Source organism: Onthophagus taurus, chromosome 3, assembly GCF_036711975.1.
Source record: "Onthophagus taurus isolate NC chromosome 3, IU_Otau_3.0, whole genome shotgun sequence".
Taxonomy (NCBI): domain Eukaryota; kingdom Metazoa; phylum Arthropoda; class Insecta; order Coleoptera; family Scarabaeidae; genus Onthophagus; species Onthophagus taurus.
Window position 1 is genome coordinate 30248306 of NC_091968.1, and position 23749 is coordinate 30272054.

The 23749-nt window shown below is 32.7% G+C and overlaps 1 protein-coding gene and 2 long non-coding RNA genes across 9 annotated transcripts in view; 1 reads left to right on the forward strand and 2 right to left on the reverse strand.

Annotated features, from left to right (window-relative positions):
- Positions 1-22632, forward strand: part of LOC111417031 (poly(rC)-binding protein mub) — a 30770-nt gene extending 8138 nt beyond the window's left edge. The window contains exons 1-8 of one of the 7 annotated variants that reach the window (XM_071194790.1): positions 4859-4881; positions 5424-5560; positions 9179-9352; positions 9484-9753; positions 9816-10121; positions 10790-10883; positions 12553-12829; positions 13566-16881. In XM_071194790.1, coding sequence (XP_071050891.1) covers positions 5483-5560; positions 9179-9352; positions 9484-9753; positions 9816-10121; positions 10790-10883; positions 12553-12829; positions 13566-13947 — 1581 coding nt within the window. In that variant the 5' untranslated portion in view covers positions 4859-4881; positions 5424-5482 and the 3' untranslated portion in view covers positions 13948-16881. Of the gene's footprint in view, positions 1-4858; positions 4882-5028; positions 5136-5176; positions 5270-5423; positions 5561-9178; positions 9353-9483; positions 9754-9815; positions 10122-10789; positions 10884-12552; positions 12830-13565; positions 16882-16903 lie in introns of those variants that run through there. The other 6 variants (XM_071194793.1, XM_023049177.2, XM_071194794.1 and 3 more) reach the window with 6 other exon arrangements.
- On the reverse strand, positions 2572-4158 carry LOC111417032 (uncharacterized). The gene is made up of 3 exons (XR_002706638.2): positions 3745-4158; positions 3421-3630; positions 2572-3369 (listed from the first exon to the last, which is right to left on the reverse strand). It is a non-coding gene; the product is annotated as an uncharacterized lncRNA (long non-coding RNA).
- Positions 21759-23512, reverse strand: LOC139429248 (uncharacterized). The gene is made up of 2 exons (XR_011639915.1): positions 22893-23512; positions 21759-22803 (listed from the first exon to the last, which is right to left on the reverse strand). It is a non-coding gene; the product is annotated as an uncharacterized lncRNA (long non-coding RNA).
- Between the last annotated feature and the right edge of the window lie 237 nt (positions 23513-23749).

The following is a 23749-nucleotide window of genomic DNA, read 5'->3' on the forward strand; positions in this document are numbered from 1 at the left end:
AAATCCATCATCAAATCATGTGTCAATTCTATCAAAAAGTTTGTTTGATGGAAAATAAATTTTTACAAGTAGAGATCGATCATTTCTCTCCCCCGAAAAGGTTTCCATCGAGACATTTATCTCACTCAGATTGAATCCACGTCTGAAATTTTCCGGTCTATCTCGGTATACTTACGAGAGAGGAAGAATTGAATGCTATCTGGTTGGTTTCCGGCGGCTTGAACACGTCACGATAAAAGAAAAAAAGCTCTACCCTCACAAACTCTATTAAAAAGTAAAAAAAGAACTGGAAGTAAAAATGATCATAAAAAAGGGCTACAATTTTTACTAAAACGTGACTTTAATGAACAATAACTCGGGTAGAAGTCCGTAAGAATGAAATATTGCGACAAGATAATGCCCTCGTAACCTAATTTAATTTCAAAGTCGCAGGTGTAGAAAAAGAGAATACAGGAAGAGACAGAGAGTACGGAGAGAACAAGATCCCTAGAGGGAAACCGAGATTAAAAGCATTTATCCAAATTTATTGTTGTAATGTAACCGAGTTGAAATAAATGTTGATATAAACTTGTAAAGAAAATATTATTAATGTATATTATGGAAACATAATCTCTTATATGATGCGTTTTAAAAGAAAACATTTTTCCAATCTTACATTACATTATATAAATTATATATCGGGTAAGCGGACCAACGAACCTTAAAAAAACGAGAATCTGATACAATTAACAGCAGCACAGTGGCATAAAACATGCTCAACCGTCTCTTCGTCCTCCGCACATAGTCGGCATTCATCAGCACCCATCATCGGCTAAAAACAAATCATGTTGATGTGTGTTTCGGCAGTGCCCATTAGAACTTTAATGCTGCTACGAGCAAGTCTTAAAATATTCTCGAGTTTGACAGTGGCGATATTGATAAACAACTTTGTGCGTCTCATTCCAGGAGAACTAGTTCACCGTAGGCAAAGTCTCTCCTCAGCTGACAGTCCAATCCTATGTTTGGCCATCACAAATGATATACCAACTGCTGGCTCTGGCCCCACAAACGCTGTAGCGCTGCCCTCTCGTGCTAGCTCATCTACTGTTTTATTGCCTGCAACCCCAGAGTGACCTGGGACCTAGATCAGAGAAACTCTGTTAGAAACTCAGTGTGTTTAAAGTTCTTTTACAGTCATTAACCAGAGCCGACACCGTTTTCACGACCAAAAATCGTACATGATTTACAAAATGATGGACAAAATCGTGTCACGTTCTTCACCCCTCTCTCAAGAAGGATTCTAGCACCTATATCAATAACAAATATTTCCGCTAGTATACAGTATAGTACGTCCCCAAGCTGTAAGCTTGCTTTTTCAAGCCGAACCGACCCCTTCAGGCGATTTTGATCCATGTGTTTTCGATTCAGCACTGCCGTTCAAGCAGTACAATCTGGTATCTAGCATTAATCACTGAATGACTAAAATCACTAAATGATTATGCAACGTAATAAATCGTTATTTAAAAGAAACTTTGATAATTTAAGAAATAATTGTTAGAAAAATTGAGTTTATCTGTATAGGTATATAAAAATGAATGTTTGTTTGTATGTCCTTTATAGAATCGTAAACTATGCATTTGATCATGTGATGATCTTTAGCAAAGTTGTTGTGCATGAGCTCACGAAGGTTTCTAGAGGAGTCATTTTATTGATTTCTTCAAAATCAATAAAATGACTCAAAATGAATTGAATATTTGCGTAATGCCTTTCCTTCAAATTTATTTTAGTTGGTGGCGTAGCAACGCGCGCAGGGTACGCGCTAGTACGGGCTAGTTTATTAATAAAAATGTTTAAATGAAATACAAATAATAATATATATACTTCATATCATTTGATTTCATTAATATTGTTCAATAATAACGAAAATGTATTAAAAAATTATTAATTTATATTATCTTAGTATTAGTTGTTACTAGGACATACACATTAACTAGGAATAAAATCGATTGCAATTAATAAAAATGGGATTAAATCAACAAAATTCAACTTAATTTGATTAGAAATTGATTCAAAATTATTGAACCGGACTTAAAACGGGCCAAAATGATTGGAAATTGGGTGTAACCGATAGAGAATTGATTCCAATATACTAAAAATTGATTGACAATAGTGGAAATTGACACAAAATTGCTTGCAAACTATGAATGTGGATTGAAATTGATGAAAATTGACTAAATAGAATAGGAATTGGTGGATTTGTTAAAAATAGAAACTGATAATTGAATATAACAAGTGGAATTGTCAAAAAATGTATTCATAACGAGTTAAAACCATCAAAAATTTAATGATCTCATAAACTTTGATATAAATTGATTTAAAATTCATTAAACTAAATGAAAATTGATGAATTAAATAAAAATTGATGAAGAATTGAAGAAAAATGAACTAAAAATTGATGGAACGTGATAAAAATTGATTTTATTTGATTAAAATTGAAACATCAAACCCAACTCAACCCATGGTTTTTCATTTTAACTGCATAAAGGGAGCCTAAATGGTTTCTAATTAGTCTTTCTATACAACAAACTACCATTTAATAATTATAAATTTTATATTTTATTTCCTGAGACTACAATAAATCCTTTTTTCTTTATTAGTCATTAAAAACTTCAACAATTACATTAAAACGTGACCTACTTAAAATCCTTCGTGGTGTCAACTTTACCATTAGCAACAAAAGTTGTTAATTTATATCCTCTCTCGGATTGTGCGAGCTTTTTAAGCTTGACACTAAATTTCTCGAGCCATTTTCCAACGTTGTAAAATCGCAATATCAGGTTAGAAAAGTAAATCTGGAACTCTCTTTTCTAGAAGGTTGTACGGAGCACTTCAAAAAGCCTCGCTTTACGAATATTATTGGGATTTTGAACGAGAAGCGAGCAACCTTTCCTCTTTTACCCGTCCCTTCGGAGTTCGTAATTGAAATTACTACATTCCGGGAGGTAACTTTAGCTTTTTGCATGGAAAAAAAATTACAGCGAAATAGGAAAAGCGGATGTAATTACATGTTTTTCAAAAATATCAAATTTATTAAAATTTGAACCGTCAAGTGTCCAACGATTATCACGTAATATTTCGATTTTAGTCCATAACCTCAATTTGGGGATTGGAAGGAGTGATCTTGCCTAATATGCATTTCTAGGGTCCCGACGCAAGGGGTTTCGATAGAAATTGCTTGTTAAGGAATTCAGAACTCCCCAGCAAGCAGGGCTTCGTATCAAGTAGTCTCTCCACTTTGAATGCAGCCTCTGAACTTGTTCCAACCGGTTTTCGAGTGGCACATTTTTTATCCCACCACGAACTTTCAAAATCGTTAAATTTTAACCGAATCTGAAAAGTGACTGTGTCAAGTTGTCGTAATTTAATTTTCGACAAACATACGGTAACAGCGTAACAGCAGAGCGGTTCAGCGACGGCGGAGTACTATTACATTACCTAATTGAATAGGGAAACGGAGTGTGTATATGGTTCCCGTGACGTAATAACCGACCTGTCTTGTCCCATGAGGCTCCTATTCCCATCCAAACATGTGATTCATCTAACTAAATTAACAATGATTTCTAAAATTTAATTTATATTCTCCAATTTCTCCTAAAATAGAAAAATGTATAAAGCGTGATCAACAAATCCATTGAATTTGAGTCCATAGAATTATAGAAAGTATAAAAAAAACTTTTGTCTACTTGATAGAAATGAAATACAAACACTGCAGTAATCCGATTTTAATGGAATACAAAGCTGCCGGTAACGACACTGTTCCACCCCTAGTGAGTATCCCGTTAACTCCAGTTGATGTACGGCTCTAAATCCGGGCGAAAAGATACGTTTACAATGCTCAATGTTACATACTATAACCAGTTCACAATTCGATGGTACGTTTGGAATTTAATAAAGGGAATATCGGGAATGTTCCAGACGACCCTTGATGTACACACGAAATCGTTTGCTATTTGGAAAATGAAATTTGAAAACTTCTATATCCGGCTATGAATACAAACATAACAATTCCTTTTTTTTGTGGATTAAACTAATTAAATTCTTCTACATTTCTAGAAAACCAAAAAAAAAATGATTAAAATATGAAATGTTTATTTCTAATGTTTAACAACTTTGACAATAATTAAATGTCGATAAAGTAGTTACCTAAATTTTATTTTTTGCTTTAACAATTTTAACGGGTAAAATTGTCAAAAATCCATCAAATGCAGTTCCCGATAATCGACTAAAAAGATAGATAGTATCGGGGATCCCGTCAATCCAACCCTTGAATAGGGGATGTAAAATCGAGCTTGTCGTGCCGCCATCTATCGGAAATCCGCAGCACGAAAGCTGGTAATCCGCGAAAATTGCCCCGAAATCCCCGATATCCAGCAGTGTGCGCGTCCCCGAATATGTAGATTAAACGTGTCTGGATCGGTACGGCTCGACAGACGGCGTCGCGACGAATAAATTGATTGACCGGAATCGGATTTCACAATGAACGTTTTTACCGACCACTGTTAGATGGAGTTGTATAAATTAAAAAAAAATTATTTATTTCAATTTAAAATTTAATTTTTATTTATAAAAACAAAATTTGAGGTTTAAATCGGTTTGTTTTGAACTTTTAATCGTAATTAATGTGTATTTTATTATCGTAATACTTTATTAACTCAACATATTATCGCAATATTTAATTATCGATTAATAGTTACAAAAATTTATGAAATGTACGGATCGAGTAAATCCGGAACCCCGGGTATCGAAGCTGAACATAATTAGATTTATTAATTAGCTCGATACTACGTCATGAAATTACCGAGCACAGTAAGTTTATTCCTGTATCATCACCCATCCTAAAAGGTACACACCAAATTCAAACGAACTTTATTTAATTTTTCCATTTAAAAAATATATTATTAAGTTAAAAAAGTTTTTATTTAATGTTATTAGTCACAAAAAAAGGAATGGAACAAATATTTTAGGAATTTCTAGGGATTTTAGTCCATTTTAGTATTTAAGTTGGTAGCGTTGTCGCTTGAAGCGGTTCATGTGCACATCAAGCAAGCGTCGGAAGCGGTTGTAGTGTGTTTATTTTTTCTTTAAACAACCTTCCGGTAAGTAGCCGACTAGATTTTTTAGGCGGGATTTATCCGAAATCGTTAAACATCAACGTATAACCTCAAACCGTAATCCCTTAGGAATTTTTTTACGACATTACTCGGACGAGGTTATTGGCGTCCTTATAACGGTACGCTTTAAAATCTAAAGGCATTTGACCCGAGATGAGCCATTAAAAAAATGATTGTAGTTAGCCGCGTCTACACATTTCATTTGTTATTTTCATAACCAACTATGTTATTGTTTGTTTAAAATTTTTTTATTTAATTTTTTTTTTATTATAGATCTGACCCTACACCTCCCCGAGCCCAAGGAGATCCCTACAGTCAACATTGTATAGGTTATGGATTTGGATGATAAACCCATGATGAACGACGATCCGAATATTACCCTCACCATCAGGCTTATCATGCAAGGAAAGGTAAGAATTGTTGGTTTTCTGTATGAAATCTAGTTACAACGGGAAACCTTAAATGTGCAAGTAATCTAATTAGAATTATGTAAACTTGAGACTAATTCTAATAGGATAATCTCCGAGTGTTTATTTATATTTCAACAACATTTTAGTTAGGGATTTATTTTATTGTACAGTTAAAATTAAGATTCATTTTATTTATGGATCTTGATCAAAATGACATTTGGAAAAGAAATAAAAATAAAAAAGTGAGGTTATAATTTAGCATGTATTAAAACAAAAGTGTAAGTAATCAAAAATTTGTACGATATTTATAAGCTTTATGAAAAACCCTTTAAAATTAATCCAAACGCTGTTAAACTGTCTAAAATATTTTAATGTTTTTATTAAATCAAGTAGGCTGAAAACAAAACCTCTAAAGTGTGTTACATAAACATAGAAACTCACATCACATTCATTGATTACACTAAGATTGTCATTGATAGACTGAAATACTTGGATTTGATCTACATTAATCAAGGAGTAAGACAAGGCTGTGTCTAACTGCTTTTATTCAATTTGTACATGGATGATCTAATCGAAAAATGGATCAATCAAGTTTCAAATGACATTCGCCTACAATATAACAACATTCTGAAAACACTAGTCTTCATAGACGATCAATAGCATAAGTAGATTACAACTGTGACATCTCTACATTTACATAAGTTTACTAGTAAATGAAAAGGAGATAGACCAAGCAGAACATCCATTACTAGAGTTGGCGTTGTGCTTATCACAGGCGGACAAAAGGACTCTAAGACAAAAATAAAAACGATGGCATTCATAGGACATGAACCAATAAGAATTAAGATATACATTGACAACGCTCTCTTAGAACAGATCAGCCACTTTAAATACCTAGGATGCGACCGTTACCTATGAACACGATAAGGACATACATCACAAACTGACAATCTTCATAAGAATGTGTTGAACTATTCGACGAACTTTGGGTAATAAATGCAGGAAGGATATTCAAATGAAAATTTATAAGACAATAGGGATACCCACCCTGATGTATGACTGCGAAGCATGGGTGACAAGGAAAAAGGACCAGATTGGTTCATAACAGAAACGAAGATATTAGAGAGGAACTGGAAATTTTCGCAGTTAACAAAATCAAGGAATACAAAGAGAAACGGATGGACCACATGCAGAGAATGCAGGATGACAGAATACCAAAATTAGCACTGCAGCATAAACCAAGAGGAAGATGATAGACAAATTTCGTTATAAATTGCAATTTAGTATTCTGTATTTAAAAAATTCTTTTGCTCTTGGAACTAGATGCCGATAAAACTTTCCGTGCTGAAATGAAACATTAAATGGAATCACTGTTTGAAACAATCTTTGTCACATTTTGTGCCAGATATGATGGCCAACATGTCTAGTTGATTACAACCTTGGATTGGCACCCAGATTAGAAAGTGATCGGTTGGACGTTTAGCAACAAAAGAAGTTCCAGTAAAGCTATAAAATTATTTTAATTGAGTTTTTGCCCCCAATTCTCAAAAAGATGGCGCTATTTCAATTACCAAATGACATTGACAACTAAAATTTATTGCAAAGATCGTAAAATGTCGCGATCTAGATTAAATTAGATGCCGTGACAATAAAGACGTCTGAAGAATTTGTGCGTCGTTCTTTTCCTTTTCGGTCATCTTACGGTGGTTTATTTTTAGGTTAAATCGGTGAAATTAGTTGTTTTGGCCTTGACGGGTAATTTCGAAATCGTCACGTATTTTGATTTCGGGAATTTTGTTCGCCTGCCAAAAACGAATTTTCCAGACGATATGGACGCCAATTTGGGGCCGGTCCAGACTGTTTTATGACCCAAACAAAACGGAAATGCATCGACGTCATCTCCCAATACTACAAACGCACCTTAATATGACGTTTAAAAGCGTTTATGAAATCTTTTTCGTTTCATTCTAAAATAAAAAATGATTAAAATAAGTAAATTAAGTTTGATTATTATTTTTTAAATGATTGGGTAAGAAAATACCAAGAAATAGATCGACCGGGAAACGATAAATTAACAATTAGATCGAAATAGTCTTCGGTTGTGAGCCAGGTTGGCCAATCTTTCTAGCAGCTGTTACATGGTTTTATTTCCCGCTTATTTCTGGTACTTGTGTTACATTAATTACCAAAATAAAACGCTAATTATTTTTCTAGTATGCGCCTCATTTGTCCCACCGCCTCTTCATTAGTCGTGTTTTTTTGTTTCGAACAACAATAGGTTGGTTATAAATTTAAATCTATGACTGCACCAACGACGAAAACTTGTTTTTGTCAGAGTTGGTATAAATAAAACTTTTCGTTATTTTTAGATATTAAAAATTACTTATTTACATACATTAAGTTTTAATATTTCATTAAAATTTATCAAAATTGTTTTTCACCAAAAGTTTTAATTTATTACCAATTTTTGGGTAGTATGGGGTTGCTTAGCAACTTTTTTTATAACATTAACAACATCTTCTATTTTATTTGGCGAGTATTTTCAGCTTTTTTTTATTGCCGCTTCTTGCATTCACCGCCAGCGCTCCTTATCGTTCCAATCATCTTCACCCAGTCCTCTCCTCTTCATCTCCTCATTGATATCCTGGATCCATTTTTTTTCTGCTCTCACCCAGTTCCAAACCTTAAGCGGGATTCTCTGTTTACTCATTCGGCGTAGATGCTATATCATTTTAGTTGCTTTTCATTTTTAGTATCTATTATTGAGTTTTGTGTCGTCATTTTTCTTCTTTCCTCATTTTCAACTCGGTCCAGCATGGTCATGCCACAGCATTTTCTCTAAAACATCATCTCTGCTGCTAGCAGTCTTCGAGTTATGTCTTTGTCTCTTATCCACACTTCTGACCCATACGTCATTAACGGTTCTATAATGGCCCTATAAATATTTTTCTTTGTTTGTTTCGTTAGATTGTTATTCCATAAAATGGAATGCATTTCCTCTGCCAACTTTCCTCATTACATCTTTATTGTCCTCTCCGTCTTCGTTTATAATTACCCCAAGGTATTTGTACTGGTTTACATGTTTTATTATGCCAGTCTCCAATTGTATGTCCTTTCCCTTTTCTCCAATTACCATATATTGGGTCTTATCTTTGTTCATTTCCAAGCCCCATTTATTGTATTCTTCTTCTAGTTTATTTAACATACCTCTATTTAACCACATATCTTCTTTGTCGTCTGCAAAAACTATTTGGTAGTCCGCGAACAGCATGGTATGTATGTCTCTTATCCATATTCCCATCGGGTTGCATTTCTTTTTCCAATGTTTTAGGGTTGAGTTGATATAGATCTTGAATATTGTAGGAGAGAGGCAGCATCCCTGTTAGACACCTTTCGTAGGAGAGAAAGCATCAGTTGTGAGTTTTCCTACCTGAACCTCTGTCGCGTTATCTGCCGTGTCTAAGCGTGAATACATTACAATGTCATTGTCGTGAACAATATCTCTTTCTATTAAAAAAAAAACAAACAAATTATATTATATTAAGTCATTAATCATTTAAGTTTTCATTTAAGTGTATGCAAGTTAACTTTAGTTTATGATTTTTTAAATGTTTTTAGGAAGTAGGAAGTATAATTGGTAAAAAAGGAGAGATTGTAAAACGTTTTCGTGAAGAATCAGGTGCCAAAATTAACATATCGGACGGATCATGTCCAGAACGTATTGTAACAGTAACCGGATCAACCAGCGCTATATTTAAAGCTTTTACCTTGATCTGCAAGAAGTTTGAAGAGGTAATTTAATTTATTTTTATGTTAAAGCGACATCTGTTGCATAAAACTTGTAACGCGTAACAAAACGTAACCTAAAAAATTTTTTTATGTGTCATCTTATTTTAATAAAATCTTCCGGTGAACCCACTTAGTGGTGTTCCCAGTTCCAGGATATAAATAGTGGTAGTAGTGGAGTTCCCCGACCACCAATTACTCTCCGACTCATCGTGCCGGCTTCTCAATGCGGTTCATTAATCGGGAAAGGTGGTTCAAAAATCAAGGAAATTCGTGAAGTAACTGGAGCCTCGATTCAAGTCGCCTCGGAAATGCTTCCAAACTCAACGGAACGTGCAGTCACCATATCAGGAACTGGTGAAGCAATCACGCAATGCATTTTCCACATTTGCAATGTCATGCTTGAGGTAAATAATTATCTGTGCTTAATTTCATATTGATTTTTAATAATTTTTTTAAATTCTTTCAGTCCCCTCCTAAAGGAGCTACCATCCCTTATCGCCCTAAACCCCAAGTTGGCGGCCCTGTGATCCTGGCCGGGGGACAGGCCTATACCATCCAAGGCAACTACGCCGTTCCCGCCCACGCTGACGTAAGTACCCATGTATCCCATCACCAGCCCATGTACGCCCCACACGGCTTGCCCCTCGGCCATCCGCTGGCCGCGGCCGTCGCGCCCGCTCAGGCGCCTGCCGCCCTTGTGTCACTCGAGCCGCTCAACAAGAATGGACACTTGCAGGCCGCCTTACCGCCCGCGCATCTCATTGCCCACGACGTAAGTTTCAGTGCCCGTATCTCTCCCCCAGACCCAGAGACCATCACCCCTATAATGTCAACCGATGGCCGAAACTCTATAATTGGCCACCCACCTTTTTTCTTGTGGTCGGAGCCCCACGTGGCATGACCCCTAATACCTTCGAGAACCCCTTTATGGTAGGGCCCCTGTTATGTCATAGCCTTAATCATTTATGGTGTGTGTTGGAATGTTTTTAAAGTTACATTTAAGGTTATGTCATGGCATGTTTTTTTTTGTTATTATATAAGCTGTATTTCATTGCATGGCTTTATGTAACTTTTTTTTTTCAATATATAAATTAAATTAATTTAAATAAATTAATTTTTTTCTATAAAAAAAAGATCTGCTTATGCTAAGATGCTGCATATTACATCAAAAATTGCAACTTCTTCGTAATTTATTTGGATATCCTGTACATACTTTTTTTCCTCCGAGGATGGAAAAAGTCTCAAGTTTCAATGACTTGCATGCCTGTATAATTATAAGATAATTAATTGTCCGATTCGACGAGTGTGAAAAGACGCCGAGGGGCAACGTTGGGCAACGCGTTATTAAACAGTAAAGGAAACCAAGTAATCTTGGCAATAGCAGAAACTTTCGGAAATTACCCGTATTTTCAACGGGAGATTTTTTTTTAATTGTTGCAGATGAGTGCTTTAGGTAAAAGCCCATTAGCTGGACTCGCAGCCCTTGGTTTAGGAGGACTTGCACCTTCAAATACTGGCGGTTTAAATCCAGCAGGTAACGAATTTTCATAATTTATTTTTTTGACAATCATTTAGGGGTTAACTAAAATTTTAAGGAGTGATTTGAAGGAATGGTACAGTAAAACCTTTATACAGGATTCCCCATAATAGGCTACCCATTTTGAAATTTGAATTAAAAATTTTTTAGTTAACAAAACAAGCTTTTTATTATACTAAATTACAGCTAACTTTTTGGGATTTATGATAACTTATAAATATTTGGCTAATTTAATTCTAACTTTTAAAAATCACGTCGTCTAATTGACCTCCACCAACTTCAACACATTTTTCAATATTAGATAAAAAGTGGTTCATTACACGGCGTAGCAAACGTTCGTCTATTCCTTCAACTTCTTCACGAATTTTGACTTTGAGTTCCTCAATTGTACCTGGACGACTCGCAAACACTTTGGCTTTTAAATATACCCACAGGAAAAAATCGGGTGCCGTTAAGTCGGGGGACCTCGAAGGCCAAGGCAAATCTCCGAATCGAGAAATGAGTCGACCATTAAACATTTCTCGCAGAACCCTCATTGAGTTTCTGGCGGTATGAGCTGTTGCCCCATCTTGTTGGAATAGTAAGGGATTGTTTAGTAATCCTCGTCTATTTAATTCTGGAATGAGGAATGTCTCTAGCATGTTTACGTAGCGCTCGGATGTTACTGTTACAGCGCGGTTATTTTCATCCTCAAAAAAATATGGACCAATAATACCAAAAGATCCTACTCCACACCACACAATAACTTTTGGATTATGGAGGTTCTGTGTAAAGATTTCACGAGGATTTTCATTTGACCAGTATCTAAAATTCTGTTTATTAACCATGCCGTTCAAATAAAAATTTGCTTCGTCGCTCATTAGGAGATTGTGAATTGCTCCTTGATGTAAATCCAAAAATTCTTGACAAAATGCTAACCTTGCTTCTCTATCTTGATTGCTAAGGTGCTGTGCCATTTGGTACTTATAGGGATGAAATTTTAAATCCTTTCGAATAATTCGATCTAAGCTTCCCTTTGATATTCCTAGGATAAGGCTTTGTCGATTAGCAGACCTTTTAGGACTTCTTGTAAACGCAATTCTAACTCGTTCAATATTTTCTGGTGTACGAATTGTTCTTCGACGTCCAGGCTTCTTCAAATCTTGTACAGAACCATTTTCACGCCAATGACGAACCCATAACTTGTTGTTATTAAACTGACGCCGGAATGCACGCCTAACTTCTTCTATCGAATTGCTTCTAATGTAAATTTCTACACAAAACACACGTTGTTGGACTGAGTAATCCATGAAAGTTCAAACAGATGTTGAAAAAAAATGACGAAACTAAAAATAATATCGAATATTATCTCGATAATAATAATTTATTAATAATTTAAAACTTATTTGTGACAGGCGACTGCTTGATTAATAATTAACGTAAATCCCAAAGACTACAGAAGATATTCCCACAGAGAAAAACTTATTTAGTTATCTCATAGGGAATTTATTAATAAAATAAAATGGGTAGTCTATTATGGGGAACCCTGTGTAACGGACTTTTGGCTATACCCAACACTCCCTTCTCAGTAGGTATTAGTCCGTGATATCGAGGTTTAGCTGTATTGACTTATCATTTAAAATTCATTTTAAAATTACATGTTAATATAAATTTTTAATTGTTTTAGCTTTGGCCGCATTAGCTGGATCTCAACTTCGTACTTCAAACACACGCAATCAACAAAACTCAAATCAACAAACACACGAGATGACGGTGCCGAACGAGTTGATTGGTTGTATAATTGGAAAAGGTGGTACGAAAATCGCGGAGATTAGACAGATTTCGGGAGCGATGATCAGAATTTCGAACTGCGACGATCGGGAGAGTGGCGTTACGGATCGTACGATTACCATTTCGGGAAATCCGGATTCGGTTGCGCTCGCTCAGTACCTAATCAACATGAGGTAAGTGATTTGATTATTTGTTTAACTCTCTTTTTGGCAAAAATAAAACAATTGCAAAGAAATTAATTTATATCTCCTCTTAAATAAATCTCTCCCGGTTTAATCATGTTCGTTAACAACTCTGACTCCCATGATGAATTCCATGATGCCATCTGAACGTTTATGAAACGAGATGAAAGATTCGTAAATTGAAAAGTACGTTAAAAAAAAGTTTTAGGTTTAGATGGTTATTTTTTTTATTCTTTTTATTTATTTATAGATTGTAAGTTTGTTTAATGATTGTAAACTGAATAATAAGGTGTTGTTGTTATATTGTGTAAGGAATTTGTTTAAAGGATCGAGAAGAAACAAAAGTATGTTTTTAATAACCATCTCCTCTCGATATCCACCGATTTTTCAATCTCCTTACGCACCATATTTTTTAAACTACACCATCTCTCAAAAACCATTTTGAATATAAAATCTTATTTATGTAATTATTTGATTTGATTAAATTAATTCGATTTTATATTCAAAGTATCAACCCGTTGTTGAATTTGTTTTACCACCAAAAAAAAAAATGATTTAACGAAACTTTTTCCTTTCCGTTTAGTTACATTTAAAAATTACATAAATATTTTACCCCCCTTAATTAAAACCAATCTTATAAAAATCAACTCAAATCCGGTTACCGATTTTAAACCGTTTTCCCAACCCTTTTCTCTCGCTCACCCCTCGCGTCTCTCTCTTGTTACAGCGTTGAGTTGCAGAAGGCAAACCTGGAGGCACAGAGTACGCCCTCCGCAACGGGAGGGGGCACCGGCCAATCGGCACAGACAGCGACAACGGCCGCTTCGCCACTCGCGAGCGCAATTCCGCTAGCTCAATTATTAACAAAACCTGGGGCTCTTAATGCTTTGACTAGTTTGAGTGCCCTTGGTGGGTTAACTGAGTTGTTGGCGGGAGGTGGGGGGCAATCAGTTACCTCCGCTCCACCCGTTCAAACGACGGGGGTTCACCGGTCTCATAAACCGTACGCGCAAACGTCAACACGTTTACGTTCGCCGGGTGGGGGCGGAGGCCCTACCGATGGGGCTGGAAAACTCAAGAACGAAAGGAACAAGTTTAATCCTTACTAATAATAAAAAAAAAATAATTAATTTTTGGACCAGAGATGACTGTTGCAACCCAAATAAAAAACATAAACATTGATAATAATAAAGTTATTAAGTAAAATTAAGAAGTAAGACACAATTAATTAATCGATTAATGGGTTGCGATAGATTTATATTCTTTAGTTTTAATGTTAGGTTGGACGAATTGTGTTAATTTTCGTTAAAAAATTCTTCTTTGACTACATAGATTTAAGTAACAGGTCTATTTTGACGTTTATCGTGTTTTACATATTATTAATTAAGTACTACTTTTTATTTTTCTTTTGCTTAATTTTCGCCGGTCGTTATAAGAAGCATTCATTAAACACAGAAATCCTAATAAAATATTTTCTGGTGCCATCTTTGGAGAAATATTGAAACTTTGTACGTTTAAAATTACCTTAAACATTTTTTTATTAATTTAAATTTAATCATGTGTTAAATTTGATTTTGACGACTTATATTGGTTGTATGAGTTACGCCCGGCATTTCGTCTCTTTATTTTGATTTATATAAAAGGAATAATGTAGAGTTTACATAATTATAAGGTAATAATACTGTAATTAAGTAGTTTTATACAAAAAAAAATTGAAATGATTCGGCATAAAAACAGCTTTTTGTAGGGAAACATATCAGCTACAAAAAGTAGTTTTCTTTTTCAGCGTTAGCGCAAAAAACCTTTTACATTTATAGTTAATCAGTTAAGTTTAATTCAATTAAGTCGATTAACTATATCTCTATAAATTAATCGTGTTTTATATAAATTACGTACGAATACAATTTATTAATTAAGAGGAACCACAATTTTAGATGTACTTTGTTGGAATCAATAATTCGATTAATACATTATACTCTATGTAAAAAATTCTTTTTTAATTTTTAATAATTTTTTGTTTACAAATTATTTTTAACAGGGGGAGAATAGTTATTTTTTCTTTCGGAAGAAGTTTCAATAATAATGTTTATTTATGTATTAAGGCGGAGAAATTCTCCTCCTTGATACATAATTATTTTTTCTGAAGTTAAGAAAAGTTCTTTATTGAAACGACTTCGAAAATTGAGTGAAAGTCGAATAATATTGGTTGTGTGAACATACGTTCCTGTCCTGGCCCAGATATATAACAAGTCCAAAATAAAAAAAAAACGAGCCCTCTCTCATCTTCCAGAAAAACAAAATCCAGGCAAAGAAGACATTTTTATCCCGGTAAGCTTAAACCATCCGATGTTTTCCTATTTCTAAGAATCTTATCCCTAAATCAATTTATTTTCTTTAATAAGAAATACATTTTCTTTTACATATTTATTAACCCTTTAATATTATTTTGCGGAAATTAGTTTAATTTTAATCTATATAAATATAGTATATGTATATATCGTCCTTCTGAGAGGACGTTAAGCCTTCGGTCCCGATAACCAAACACATCTCTGGTTATTATTATTGAGAGGGTTTGTAATAGTTATTTAACCAACAAGTCTATTAATGAAGGCGATTAATTATCGAGATACTTTAACGCGTGAGCGAGCGAAGCGAACGCATTAATTATTGAGATAATTAATCGCATTTTAATATACGAGTTAGTTACAATATTTTTCCGTTGACCGTCTTTTCAACAAAATAGAGAAAATCCATCGTTGAAAAATCTCCCAATTCTGTCACTGGCAAAATAACCTCACTTTTAATGTGTCATAATTTATTTTTGTAGTCTTACCGAATAGATATAGTGGTCGGTTGGGTCGGTATTACAAATCTCATTGGAGAATATTTATTAAATTGACTACTATTTAGTTCGGTCGGACTTTCTTAAAATCGTTTATTAATAGGTGTCATTAATGAATGATTTTGTATACATTTATAAATCTTATAAATACACGGTCGACGGAAAAAGCAATAAAAATCATCGTTGCGCCCTTTCCTATTAATCTACAATTATAAATAATTATTGTTTTCATTTTAGTTCTGCAAATAATGGAAATCTCCTTTTTGACTATAAAACAATTGATTTCGACATTTTGAAGAATATTAAGTAGAAATACTTCGCCGATGAAATGTTTTTTAACACCATTTTTAGTTAGTACTAAATATCACTATATTGCATATTTTTATCGCACTAAAACTAGAATTAAAACTAGACTCTACTAAAAAGTTTCGGGTTTAGCTATACCTCTCTTAAGACGGCTGAATCCGAATATTTCCAGGTCAAGGTCTAGTGTTAGTTCTAGTTTAAATTGTTATTCAGGGCTAGGTTGTTATATATTTTTGATTAAACTAAAATTAGAACTAACACGAGACCTAAAACTAGAAACATTCCGGTTTAGCTATCTTCAGTGACGCACTAATAGAGGGAACTTGCATCTGAAGTGCTGGCTCTGAATTGGTAACAGCGAGCATTCTTCTAATCGTCCTAGGCTACATCATGTTCAACAGTACCAGTATTAACAGCTCGAGGCAGAAGCAGTTGTTATTGACGTAACGCCACTCAATCTGAGTCAATCATTTTTAAATACCATCCACCCACATTTGTATCGTTATGGTATCAACCTCGTCTTAATTACACCATATTTCTATAGCGCCTCGACTTTAAACGACCTTGCCTTAATTAAACCATCATTTTTGAATACTACGCAGTTTTGTATCAATGTACCGACTCGGTACCAAGACATTGCCTTAAGCATTCTAAATCGCACATTTCTTGTCTTAAAAACCGAAGAAAAAGATTTTGAACCACACATTCTTTAAGTTTTTTATGAAATTGTAGCGCCTTGGCCGCAAGCGACCTCGGCTTAATCATTCTAAATCATACATTTCTTTTGGGAAAAGTTATAAATATTATTATATAAACCACAAAATATATTAAAGGGTTAATTAAAAGAAAATAATTTTCTGTAATTATAAATAAAATTAAATTATGCAATTTTTTAATAAGTTTTTATATGTTGAAAGGATATCGATGGAAACAGCTGGACTCCCGATGCCGGGTTATCACTACATAGCTCCAAACCACATTGTAAAAGCTCCGATTCACTAACTGGAGTGGCTTTACCCTTTTGGTGGGAGTTGGTAAACGGTGTTGTTGGAAAGAAAAGAGGACGACGCAAAAAATAAACCACTATGAAATTAAATGACAATACAGTCATCCAGTTGGGTAATTAAAAAAAAATAATAACAAGAAAATGAAACGTAAATTGACAAAAAAAAATATTAAGCAACTTAAGAAAATTTGGTATTGGGAACAAAGACCAATATTTGTTAATTTTAATTTTTTATATAAACATATTTATATAATATATTTAGATACTGAGGGATATGTTTGTATTTAAAATGATAAAAAAAAAGAACTATGTAAGTAGAATGTTTGTAGATGTAAACGACGTTATTTTAGAGAATAATGGGGTAACTTTGGACTGTTAAAGTTAAAGATGGAAAAAAAAGATTTGAGCGATTCAAACTTCGTTCTTTAAAGACAATTATTAATTGTATTTGTAACTTAGATGCAATATATCTAATAGGACTAGTGCAATAATTAGGTTTTAAGATATTTTTTAATTTCAAATTAACATTTTCTTTTCGCTTTGCATTTTATTTTTCAACCTTGAGAGAATCAACTTTTGATTGATTCGTTCTTAGAAGGGTTATTATTTACATTCTTAGGCTGTGTTGTTTTATTACTTACTTCCGGATTAAAATCGGTGCCAAATTTTTGCTCATATTTGAGAGGAATATTTAAAAAAAAATAATTTTGAAAATAAAACTCAAATTTGTTTTTTTTTTGGTATTCGGAGAAAGCTCACATCACTTTAACAAGTAAAAGAAAATTATATATAAATATATATATATGGTATTTAAATTATTTTTTAATGATAGTTTTATAATTAGGTATTATTAACAGTATTTATATACGTAGTCGCGATTAAAAAGGGGTCGCGGTGCATCATAAAAAAATATATTATTATACTGATAATAAATAATTAACTTATATGTGGTTAGTGGTAGCTAACTGTGATGGAAGGATTTTTAACGTATTTTTTAAACATCAAAGAGTTAAAATTAAAAACGTTTGATGTTTAAACCGTAGATTTGTAATTTTAAAAATTTTGCACTTTCTAGAACGTTTTTTATTTTATTTATTTCATTTTCGAAAATTCTAGTCATTTTTTTAAACAATTAATTCGCTCAAAAGCATTTTAACTCTAATTTTTAGCTACCATTAAATTATTTTATTATTTCGAATATTTCTTTAACATTTTACTTTTATTTCTAATTACAAAAAAAATAATTATTTCGTTAAGCACCTTGCTTGTTATTATACGTAGTGATATTACCTCTAGTCTTGTTAAATTCTCGATGTCAACTCTTAAAAAGAACTACAAGAAACGAACAAAGCAAAGATTTAAAAAGACGTAAAGATGCGCGCTCAAAAACGATAAAAAAAACAATTTCGACTATAATTAATTAAATAATGAAGTATAATTAATAAAAATAAATGGGGACAATCTTAAGGATGAGTATCAACAATAACAAAAAGAAAATTGAATCTTAATTGTGCCAAATCAAAATAATGGCTCAAAATTAATTCTTTTTAATTTTCAAATTTAATTAATAAATAAATGCTTTGTCACAAAACGTTAATAATAAACTGTGTAGACTGCGGCGTTATCGATGCTAGACTGTGTCGTTTTAGTGAGTTAGCGGTGGCCTTATAACCTGCTGATTCAATGTGTTAGGTTCTGTCGTGTTGTGGGCAATCATTAACCAAAAAAAAAAAAAGGAAAAAAATTAATAAAAACAACAAAAAAATTATCCGATTATGTTGAAATTATTAAATTTTTGCTCAAATTCATTTCAATAAAATTACTAAATTAATCTTTTAACGAAAAAATAATTAATTAACCTTAACCAAAACGTCATTTTGACATTTATTAATTTTTTGGTTATGTTTGTACAGTTGCTCACAAAATTAAATATACAGGGGAATGGAAAATAGATAATTGTGACTATTTCAAATACTTATTGTGATTTATATATATATTAACAACAATCTTATTAACTAAATTGAATGCAAAATAATCACAATATTAACAATAATATCAAATGATACTAATTTCACGCCATGCTATTGAGTATACATGACACTATCGGGTGTGGTTTAATAATAGTTCTAGTTCCGTAAAAATATATAACAATCTAACGCTGAAGAACAATTACAACTAGAAGTAACACTAGAAAATTTCGGGTCTTAAGAGACTAATGGCTAAACCCGAATGTTTCTGGTTCTAGGTCTAGTGTTAGCTCTAGTTTTGGTTGTTATTCAGTGCTAGATTGTTGTATATTTTTAATGAACAAAAAGTAGAACGTAATGGTGTTGATCAAAGGCTGATGATTTAAAATTATCAAATAACCACGAAAAATCGGTTTTTTCAAGATTTTACAAAAACCATTTATTTTAGATATAGGATATAGTCGTGGATCTATGTCGTAGATATATTATCAAATATTTGTAATATAAAGTTTAATGGGAAAATATTATAACACCGGTCTTAGGTTAGTATTATCTTTCAACACGCTGTAGGCCCTAACTAAAATTTAACTTCTCCCCATAAATGTTCCATAGCATTCATATCCGGAAACTGGTGTTTTTAGTTATTTTCAAGTATTGTATAATTAATAACCATTCCTTCACGAGGTATGATGTATGTTTAGGATCATTATCTTGTTGGAACCAGAACACAGTTGGAATGTTGAGTTTTTGAGAGCATAAACATAAATTACGTTTAAAAATATCTAAATAACTAGATTTTGTCATATTTCCCTCAATAAATTCCATAGTGCCAACGCCGCTGATTGCCATTCTTCCCAACAGCATTACTGAACCACCCCATGATTAACTGATCCCACCAAATTCTTGTTTTTGAGCACACAATTTGGTGGCCTCCAAACTATTTGCCTTCCGCCTGAACCCCAAAGATTACCTTACTCTCATCAGTGAACATTAAACTACGTTCACATCGAAAGGAACACAAAGAAACATTGTGTTTATGTTGCTTATTTCTGGAACTTGTATCTCAAAGTTTCTGTATGTTTTTTATTGTTCATGGTTCCAGAAATAAATGTTCAAAAAAAAAAAAGAAATAAGTTGCTTATTTCTGTATTTAGCTATAAATATCATTAGGAAATTTAGAATCATTTTTGTTTTGGACGCGGTGTGAACACGTTGTAACTTGTTTCCGAAATTTGTGTGCCGAGTAGCGACTTTTACAGCGTAAACATCTGTTAAAGCAGAAAATATGTCATTTCGGTGGTCTATCGAAAATATTATACATTTAATTGAGATATAAAGGAAATTGCAAGTGTTTGTGGAACCCACGAGATAAAAATTTTGATGATCGTTACAAAAAACAAGATTTGTGGGTGGAGATTAGTAAAGCGATTGACGCTGATATTGATGAGGTAAAAAGAAAAATAAAAAATGTAGTGACTCAGTATAATAGGGAAAAGAAAAAAATATAATGGCTATCGTAAATCTGATGCTGGAACATATTTTATCAGTAAATGATTTGCCTACGACAAAAGTGAATATTGATATTTCCATTGTCGAACCTGGATTCTGCTAGATACCATGTGTATTTCTTTCTAACTAATTTTTAAACGGACTCAGATCTGTTGCAGGAACGTCAAAATATATTTCAAAGTGTACTTGGGGGTGGTTCAGGAATGCTGTGGGGATCAATGACAGCCAGCAGCGTTGGAACTATGGAGTTTATTGAGGGAAATATGACAAAATTAAAACATGATACCAACCTAAACTTAATCATTTTGGCTTAACTGTATACTCAATTTTATACATACATCAGAAGCTTTAAAATACATTAATAATTATTTCAAATATTCACAATTATCTATCTTCCATTCCCCGGTATACTTAATTTTGTTAGCAACTGTATCTAAAGGGTGATAAAAAAGTTAAATTAATTCGTTAAAAGATTAAAGTAACAAATTTTTGTTTCATTTATAACAAAAGGATTAAAAAAATATTTATACTCAACAATCAAGCTTTGTGAGAAAGATTTATAAAAAAAACTAAATAATTATTAATTTATCGAAATATTTACATAGCCTTTAATATACAGGGTCATAAAATTTAAGAGTAATTTAGACTTTTTCGAAATAAAAACACGTCTTCTTTTCTCAAACGTTAATTAATTAATTAAATAAATATTAATAAATAAACATTAATAACAAATAATTAATTTTTATTGCGCATTGAGCACGCTTTTTAATTAACAATAATATTTAAAAACGTAGTTTATACATATCCAAACAAAAATTGAATGGAAAAAATTAATTGCTTCACTTTTTTTTGTTGAAGATTAAAAGTAAAAAAAAGTAAATACTGTGATCGTGTTGAGATCGTCGTTGTAAACGTGTTATTTAGTATTGGCAACGTATTCAGGGTAAATAATAAAAGATGAAAAACTTTTTTTCATAAATTCGAATCACGTCACTTATTAAAAATAATAAAAAGGATTATTAAAAGTCGTATTATATTATATTATAAGGAGTATTTTAGTCCGTAAATTGTACTATTACCGTGTATAGGAAGAAAGAATAAAGCAAAGCTTTTTTTGCTTCAATAACACTTGAAAAAATTAAATTTATTTAATTCGACGCGAAAAGATGTATTAATTAAATTCAAACACAACACGACTTCATCAGTTTTAAAAATTAATACAAAAAAAATTTTTAAAAATGTAAAAATGTGAAGAAAGTAATGGGATAGAAATGTAGTTAGACAAAAAAGGAATTGTTACTTTTTTATTATAAATTATTTTAATATTTTGGAATTATCTTTACAAAAAATTGTTTTTAATTACAGTAGAGCCTCGTTAATCCGAACTAATTCGGACCGAATGTGGTTCGGATTATCAAATCTTGCTGCTAAATAGTTGAAAACACAAGTATTGGTTACAAAAGAATTTACAAAAAGTTTACTTTTACAAAAGAAATTTAATTTTTGCTTCTTGGGCGTTCGAATTACTGCGGTTCGGATTATCGAGGCTCTACTGTATATCTAAACGATTATATCTAAAAATCATATCTTAGAAAACAACATATCGAGTTAATACCAAAAAAAACTTGCTCAATTAATTATTTTTGGCACCTTAAATAATTAAGTAACAATTTCTTAAAATACTTTTAATCATGAAATGATTAAAAAAAAATCACTAATTTACCGCTGAGTAGTTTTTAAAGAAAATAAAAAAATGTTAAGGCAATAAACGTTTAAAATAAAAAAAATATCGACAGAAGTAAGTCACATGTATGACAAAAAAGACAATTTTTAAAATACATACATAGATTATTATATTATATCGCACTGTATTTCTCTTTTTATCTCTCTCGTTATTATTCTCTCATCTCCCGAAGTACGCAATGTTTAGAGGCGGTGTACGCTATAAGCAATGTTAATTACTATCTAATTATTATTGTCTTTCATTTCTTTCACCTTTATTATTTTAATTTACTTCTTTTTTACATATCCGTCATTTTTGAAACATTAATTTAAGTTCATTTTAAGGTTAATCGCTCCTATTATTGTATTTATAAAGAGTTCTTTTCTTTCAAGTCTTTATTTTCGTTTCGTTTGTAATAAAGTGTGAGTATTACAGTTAAAAGTAGTTTCATTTAATTCAGTCTTCCTCAAACTGGGCGATAACGCCCCCTTGTGGGCACTAGAGGGCGTTAAAGGCCGCAGAGAAAATTGGGGGTCCTCAAGCCGTTTAAGAATACGACGGCTGATTTGTCTTTTTCTAATAGCCCATCTATTGGTGTACGATTGTAAAATTCTAAAAATTTTAGCAAAAATGTAAAGGGGGTGGTTACGTTTAGTAGTTTAGAAGGGTAGATTGAGAGTACAAATAAGGTCAAAACGTACCCTATTATGAGTTAAACATATTCCCCAGATTTCATTTTCCTAGCGTTTATGGTTTTTGAGAAAAAAAAAATTACACCAAAATTTTCCGCCATTTTTATAGCTCCTTAGGTATGTTGCATTTTACGTGAGACAGTGCAGGTACACAGTAGTCGTTTTGTAACTATGGTTACTGCATTCATATACAGCGTGTCCCGTATCTTCCGCATCAGAGCATTATACGGTTGTAGGATGCATTATTCTGAAGCGATCTTTGTAATAAAGTTTTTCCATAATGTTTATAATAACCGCACGGGAAATGTTTAAAATTTGTCCAATACCGATTTAATAAAAGCTTAGGGAAACGCCTTCGGAGATCGTAAATCACACTCAGGCAATCGGTCTAATCGCCGGCCGGTCCACCGCGCCCTTCCAAACTAGTTTCGCACGTGTACTCACCAATAGATTCGACACGGAAAGAGAAATAAACGTTTTCCGCTATTGAAGTGATTTTGATTGGAGGATTTTAAACAGTTCCCGTGCGGTTATTATAAACATTACGGAAAAATTTTATTAGAAAGATCGCTTCAGAATAATGTATCCTACAACCGTATAATGCTCTGATGCGGTAGATACGGGACACGCTGTATGGCGTGTTATATGAAATTCCCGGTATAATACATACTATCAACTGGAAAGATTTTCAGTTCTACAGTTTTTACACGACTTTACCGCATCCGGTCGTTATAGGCGCTACAAAACGTGCAAAATTAGTTCGTTATAACCAGTCCTCGTTATACCGGTATTCACTGCTTTTAAATAATTTTAATTTTTTTTTAATAAGTTACAGATTTCTGTAACTTATTTATCTTAAATTAATA